Source organism: Etheostoma cragini, chromosome 16 (genome assembly GCF_013103735.1).
Source record: "Etheostoma cragini isolate CJK2018 chromosome 16, CSU_Ecrag_1.0, whole genome shotgun sequence".
NCBI lineage: Eukaryota > Metazoa > Chordata > Actinopteri > Perciformes > Percidae > Etheostoma > Etheostoma cragini.
The window spans coordinates 9,866,331-9,873,924 of NC_048422.1; the positions used below are offsets into that span (position 1 = coordinate 9,866,331).

The 7,594-nt window shown below is 40.8% G+C and overlaps 1 protein-coding gene across 2 annotated transcripts in view; it reads left to right on the forward strand.

The window, feature by feature from the left end:
- LOC117959560 (A-kinase anchor protein 2) overlaps positions 1-7,594 on the forward strand; it is an 84,890-nt gene that overhangs the window by 8,106 nt on the left and 69,190 nt on the right. For both annotated transcript variants that reach the window (XM_034896773.1, XM_034896774.1), the window contains exon 2: positions 2,989-3,040. In XM_034896773.1, coding sequence (XP_034752664.1) covers positions 2,989-3,040 — 52 coding nt within the window. The remainder of the gene's footprint in view (positions 1-2,988; positions 3,041-7,594) is intronic.

Consider the following 7,594-nt stretch of genomic DNA (forward strand, 5'->3'; position numbering starts at 1 on the left):
GATGGAGGGGAAGGTTGGAGGAGTTAGGGTTAAACGGAAAAGAAGATAGAAGAAGTAAGGAGCAATGGAGGGGAGAGATGCACCATGGTTAATATCTAGGAAAGGTGGAACTTGATAAATGGACGGAGGGATGCAAGGAGAAAGGGTTGGATACGGGAAAGGAGAGACAAGTGTAGAAAACAGGGAAGGAATGCAGCGAAGGAATAAGAGAACAAGAAGAGGAAAAGAGTAAAGGATGCAAGGAAGGATGGAGGCAAAGAAGGAATAGATGTGGTTGTATGAAAAGAAAGTGAGACAGAGAGAGAAGGAACATGTAAGACGGGAAGCAGAAGAAGAATGAATGAAACCCAGGTTAACCTCAAGAGCTAAAAGGGGGAATAAGACAATTAGAACTAAGTTAACAGTGACCCATTTACAAATATGTGTGTGTGTGTGTGTGTGTGTGTGTGTGTGTTGTGTGAAGGTGTTTCTTGCCTTCATAAAGGGCTGTTTTTGGCAGTTTGTATTTAGAAAGATGTTCCACTGATGTTCCTCTGCATCGATCCATACAAGAAGTCCTTTTTTGTATACTGCTTCTTTTTTCTTCTTCTAAAGTACAAGGCTTCTATTGATGTCACCAAAGAACCCGCTGGAATTAATGTATGGCCAGAGTGACCAGAAATAGAAGAAAATGACACAGCTATAGGATTGTTTGTGCGTGGGCATAGACTTTTCTTAAAAGATTAGAATATCTCAAAACAATAGTAACATGCTATGTGCAAGTTTTACTTCTAAAAGTGAGATGACCATATGCCATGACCCCCACAATGAAAAGCATATATGGGTTTATCTTACAGTGCAGTGGGCGCCTGGGGTTAGCAGCAACAATACCATATCGTAGCATAGCTTTAGCCAGATTAATTGAAGAAAGGGCGTATGTATGTATGTTTCACACTCATCATTGTGACCTGTACAATCTGGTGGGATGGCCCTCTCTTTATACCCAGCGGCTACATCATTGGTTTCTCTTTATATACAAGACGATCCTGGGCAAGACACCTCCCTATTTGTTATCTCTTCTTCATGCCGTTCATAATACTTATCACACAAGATCGAGTAATTTGATTAAATTGAGTACCCCTCCTACCTCTACTACCTTTGGACGTAATGCCTTCCGCTTTGCAGCAGTACATGACTGGAATATACTACAAAATACCTTGAAACTTACATCTCTGATCCCAATCTCCACCTTTAAGCAAAACCTCCAAAATTACATTGTTGACTCTTGTTCCTGCTGACAATTATGAACCATATTTATACACACATATTTAAGCACTTATTCTTTTTCTTTCTTCGTTGATTAACTTTTTTAATTCAGTTGCTTGTTTTATGTGTTATGCGTTTGACTAAGTAAAGTTGTACAGTATGTTTATCTCTTATCCTATCTAACCCTAACCCTAACCCTAACCCTTCTTATCCTAAACCCAACCCATTCCTATATTTCCTAAACCCAACCCTGTTCTTCTTTTCCTAAACCCAACCCCGTCTTTCTTTTCCTAGAGTCAACCGTAACTTTATTCTCGCGATGAAATCTTCTCCTCGCAATAACACAGCAAGTGGCGTATATAAGTGCGCCTGCTGTAGCCTACACAGCTTAGACAAACACAGAGATTGCTCCAAATGCGTACAGATAACACTCCACTCAACTAAAGAAAGTTAGGGTGTATATTTACGCAAAGTCATGATGCCATGTTGCAACAGCTCTTCGCATCAACAATTCTTTAAACTAAATTACATATGGGTGAGGGTGCTGGGAGGAGCTTGTTACATCCTAATTGGCCAGCGAGTTCTGTGTCGAAACATGACAACAAGATGTCTTTTTCAGATGTATTTTTGTTTCCTGCTGTGGTCTTAGGATACTTTTGTGGTTGAGGATTGAGGACATAATTTGTTTAAAAAAAACATATGCAGTATTCTGTGCTTCAGAGTATAGACTAAGGTAGGACTGTGGTAAGCAGATTTACATTGTAAGTCAAAGGAAATGCGAGGGATAAATACATTGATTAGCTTGTATATTAAATTCTTTGAAATAAATTTGGCAATAAGGTATAACTAAAATCAATCACAGGGAAACAGACGTAAATATTCAGTTAGTGAAATAAAATCACCTACAGGAAATAGTTATTTGCACCTTTTGCATAAATATCTATTTTAGTAGACTGCGCCTTTCAGCACAGAATGGAGTGTTCAGTGTTTGTGATAGTAGGGAGTACTGTTGATATTGATCTACTGATTTATCTCAGTAATAAACAGGCCTAAATCCAGAGAAGATAAGAAAAAATTAAGCTATTAGAAGATAAAGGGAACAAATAATGGAAAAATGTTAATGTTCCATTTCCCATTCTCGGCTCTCGGCTTTCAAATATGACAAATCACTGTCCTTTTCCTCACCTTTGCAATTTTACTTTGCTTTTCTTCCTTCTTTCTCTCTCCCTCATTCCTTGTTTTCTCTCCACCTCGTCTTACACCCACTTAAATTTAAGCCATCACTCTCGACTTCCCCTTCCCGTCCCTATCTCTCTCTCTCTGTCCCTCTCAGCTGCTCCTCCCAGCTGTTTAATCACACATGGCTCATGCCTAAAAAAGAGAGGGAGGGAAGGGAAGGAGGGGACAAATGGGAGGAGGGATAGCGAGCGCAGAAGAAAGAGTGGGTGATATAGTCAGAGAGAGAGAGGCTGAGTGTGAGCCACATGGCCAGTGAATGAGAGATCTTTGCTTCTAATCAGTGTGAGCTCCTTCTCCCACTGTCTCCTCTCTCCGCTTGGATTACTGCTGAGGAAGGACCTCGTCTGGATACTCCTCTTCTCCTTCTCTTCCCTCTCTCCTCCACCTCCCTCCCCTTTACTGCCTCTCTATCTCTCGGTGAGGGACTCCAGGACTCAGTATTCCCACATCTCACATACTTTTTCTCCTTTCACCCCCCCCTCTCCCCTCGCTTCCCCCCCTCAGGATGTCGTGTGAGGAGGCTCAGCTCCACAAAGAGAGGCTGCAGGCCTTGGCGGTAAGTCAGAGTGTGTTATAACTAAGTTTTTTTTTGCTTTTCTCTTTGTATTTTGTTTTCTGTGTTTCGCTGTCTGTCGCTGTCGCTTTCATGACCACCCTGTCTCACCTTGACTTTGGAAGAACAGTATCTTACCTACTGTAACTGGCACTTCAGATTTCCTGCAACTCTGTTAGTGTCAGTGCTGCTTTCATTAGTTCTTTCTCTCTCTCTCTCTCTCTCTCTCTCTCTCCCTCTACTTATAGTCACATTATTCATTTTACCCCTTTTTTATACACTTCATTTTGCTTTTATACACTTTATTCATACACTTTTTTTAAACACTTACCGGTCGGCCCGCCAACCCTCTCCAAATCTGACGAAAATCTATTAACTGAACAGTTTTGATTAAAAAAAAAATAAGTGACAGATTCAGCAACTGCACGGCCTTTTTTTTCTAGTTCACCCAACACATTTCGGTGAACTATTTTTGTAAAAATTTGAGATCAAAAACCACCGGGGCTGGCCGTAGCGAGTGTTACCACTGTGGATGAACGGACGACCTGGCAGAGGGTGGGTGGGAAGCCGGGGTTTACCCCTTGTGTTGTCCTTGGTCAAATTTGACCCATTTTAAAAAAGAAAAGTGGGTTTCTTTCAACCAAATTTTCAGAAAAATAAAGCGGATTTTTCCACACAACGCTCTTTGCAAGTAAAATAAATTATCAGCCCACTACTTTCTTTACATTTTGATGTTTTATTCAATTTTATAGCATTCAAAAAATACTTGTTTTGAAAGAATGTTGAAAAAAGTTACAAAAATCTTGGCAAAAGCTTCAAAAGTGTGGGGGAAAAAGCCCACGAAAATGTCAAAAGGCGTAGAAAAAAAACAGACAAACATTGGAAAAAATGACAAAAAAAAACATTTTTTCGGTTTTGAAAAAGCCGACCGAAATGGTGAAAAAAAAAAAAAAAGTATATTTTGACCCAGAAACACAATAAGTTGCACGGTCGACGTGAAGACAACACACGGGTTAAATAAAAATGTGATCACCAAAAAAAAAAGCTTTGTGGAACGTTGACCGATGAATTCCTAAATCGTAAACACACACAGTGGAGGTGCTACACATCACGGTGACCCCTTGGCTGACAACGCATAGAACAGCGGTGGTCCGGCCCTGGTGTTTTCTAATGCTTCTTAAGCCACTGACCTATAACACATGAACTCATAACACATGAACCTGAACAGAAGCTGAACATAAATTGGCTCCATTATCAACTGACATCCGGTGTGTTTTTCTGCATTACACATTCACCAAGTTAGCTACTGGTCATCCACCTTAGCTTCTGTACCTAGAGGCTAAAGTGATAAAAGCTCAAATAAAAAAAAAAATATCCACTGCATGTTTTTTTTGGATTCTCACAATTGCAGCATTGCAGTTTTTAAGTCGTTACATTAAAAAGTGAAAACGTGTTGGAAGCCCTACAGCATGACATCATAGCCCCCTACACCCATGTTCCAACAAAGTGATTGTGATGTACAGTATTTTACTCCCTCACTATCATTGTGCCCTGCACTGCTGCTGCGTTTGTCTTGCTGTTCGTGCCAGCTCTCATCTTGTTCCATGTCTTTTTTTTATCGGAGGAAACCAACTCTAAGGAAAGTTGTTGGAAAATCAGATCTGCTTGGTTGTTTTTTTTGGACAGTTGTTTATTGTTTTGAGGTGGACATGTAAGTGCTTTCCAAGGTAGAATCTTCTTAGCTGTGAGGTGGTCCAGAACACGTTTCGATACCCCTCCGTTAAGTTTTGGAGGCATCTGTAGAAGTGTTTGGCTCTGTACAGATATAGGACTTCAGAGCAACAGTTACCAGAATTCAGTGCCTTGGACTAAATTTGGCGCCAGCGAGCAACCACAGCATACCACACACACTCAAGACGCACAGAGGCACAGGGAACACACACATACATACACACACACAGTCATCCACACAAGTAGGGTAAACAGCAGCAGCAGCAGCAGCAGCAGATGGAGAAACTATTTTGGCCACGTTGAAACATGGCAGCCATACCAGGCTGCATGTACCTAAACCAGTCAGGCACTTAACTAAAGAAAGAGAGTGGAAAGTTCTCACAATTTTGAGCAGAGAGGAACACTTGTTTCTGTTTCTTGCGTCATTCTTGCACGTGTACTTAACAAAACACTACAAAATCATTGATTATGTTATCGGGCCAAGAAAAATAACAAATGTTGCAAAATATTCTGGAGGCAGCTGGCGTAACACTACAACGAAAGCTCTGTGTTGTCTAATTCTCTCCTGAACTACTATTAAAAGATCCTCATGGAAGTGCCAAGAGCTTTGATATTAAGTTAAGTCCAGGCGTTAAATACAAGCATCAGCATCTGTCTTGTCGCAGCTCTATGTGTATACACTATATCAAAGACAATGAGGCCACCAATAGCTTTCAAGCCTTGCTAGGCACTTAAATAGAGAAGGGTTGCTATTACACTAATAATACTAACAACGTCTGAGGAAGCTAAGCACTCTGTAAGCCGCAGACTCAGCCAAATAATGCTGGTTCAGTGTAAATACAGGAGCTGGCATCTCAAAGGGAAGGGCAAGGAGTTCATAAAACCTCTTCTAACTGTCAATCAACGCACCGGGCAGCTTCTAGCTCACCCAGTAAAGTGTGCGGGGTGGAGGTAGCTTAGTTTGTACCGAGTTGGGTTAGGAACTGGAGGGTTGCTGGTTCAAGTCCTCATATGGGCAGAAGTACACAGTGTGGACTGGTAGCTGGAGAGATGCCAGTTCACCAGCCACCAATCTCCTCACCTTGACAATTCAATCATCATTCAGGCCTGTGTTTAATGTGGATGCTACTGTACTAACACAGGTAAAATTTCCCCTCTTCTTCTAGCTAATAAAATAAAAAAGCCACAAATTATATAGGCAAGCAATATTTACTGTACATAATAACATGTTTCAGTCTGACACAACAGAACCCCTGTAGAGAAGTGTACACACAGACACACACTGTCTCAGCTCTGCAGCTGATATGCTAATGATTTCATCAATAATTAATACTTTAAGAACTCATCAATACTTCAGCAGATCTCGAGCCAAATTGAATGTTTCCTCTCATGCCAGAGCCAAGTGTTGGACCAGTCTTCTCCGTATCCAAGCTGTCTGAACACTCAACTACTGAATCCAACACTGATTTAAATGAACGTGCCAAGCGGGCTATGACAAGTTTGAGTTCCTTGCCATGCTTTATCAATTGGACCCAAAGAAAACCATAACAGTTGGTGCTGAGTGAAGCATCTATCATTGTGGGATTGTTTATGTGGCTGTCAGTCCCCTGCTCCATTGATTCTTCATTTCCCACGAAGCTGATCACGGTCTTGGCAAGTTAAAGTTGTAGTCTGCTGTCCGTCTCCTAAGGTTCGGAAATGTAAACACATTTTTTGACTACTGTTTTTTGTTTTTTAAAGGGCGTGCCCGTGAGCACCCATAAATCGGTGCTATGCTATGAGCCTATGCTATGTCAGGTAGCATGCAGCTGTCATTACAATGCCACCAAGACAGGTCTGTGTGCTGTGTGACTCATGAATAAAGCATGGCACTAACGGCTATGAATCACCAGGCCTTTCTTTTGTTTTTAGCTTAGCAGAAAAGACAACATGCCTATCCACTCAATCCCCACTTATGGAGTGATACTGTAGTGGGAAATTACGGAATTAATTGAACGGGATATTTAAGTGTTTACAATTGCTCAAAACACTTTATACAATGACTTCTTTCAAGTTTCACACAGTATTTATGTCTGTATGATTTGAATACTAACATGCGACTTTTTTACTGTAAGTACTTTGTATTAATTATAGAAGAAGAAGGAAAGCAGTAGCCTGGAAATCCAGACCCAAATCCGAAAGATTAAGGTTCTGGCAATGAATAATGAGTACCAAACATGCATTTGAAAATCTGACCCCAAGCAGTTGGAGAACACTACGACCAATCATGGCTACAGAGGTATAGTTATTGAGCAGCATTACTCAATGCGCTGAGCAAATTCAAATTGTGCTCTCGTAGGAAAGCAGTGAACCCTGCATTTGATCCCATTATAAACTTAGCCAAGCTAAATTTAACATGGCTCACATGGTTTTAAGTTTTGTTCTAGTCATTACTAAACAAACGTATTACTGATTGGTTTGTTTTGTACACAATAAGAGCATTAATCATTAAGTACAACAAAGAATGGGACCTGTGCCAGTGGTTGAATCTAAGAGTTAATTGGCCCATTTGTCCACCAAATATTCAAAGATTCCCACAGTCTGATAGTGGTTAGGGCTTGTCAGCTACCAGCGGTGCAAGTTTCCATGGTTACTAATTGGTCAGATTAAGGAACGGTTGTGATGTCATGTTGTTAAATTCAGACCTGTAATTGGTATATTATTAACATGTAATTATAGCCATCAGAGGAAGTACAGCCTGTTCAGGGTCCCCCCCAAAAGAACTGATTACTTGTGTGTGTGTGTGTGTGTGTGTGTGTGTGTGTGTGTGTGTGTGTGTGTTTGTTT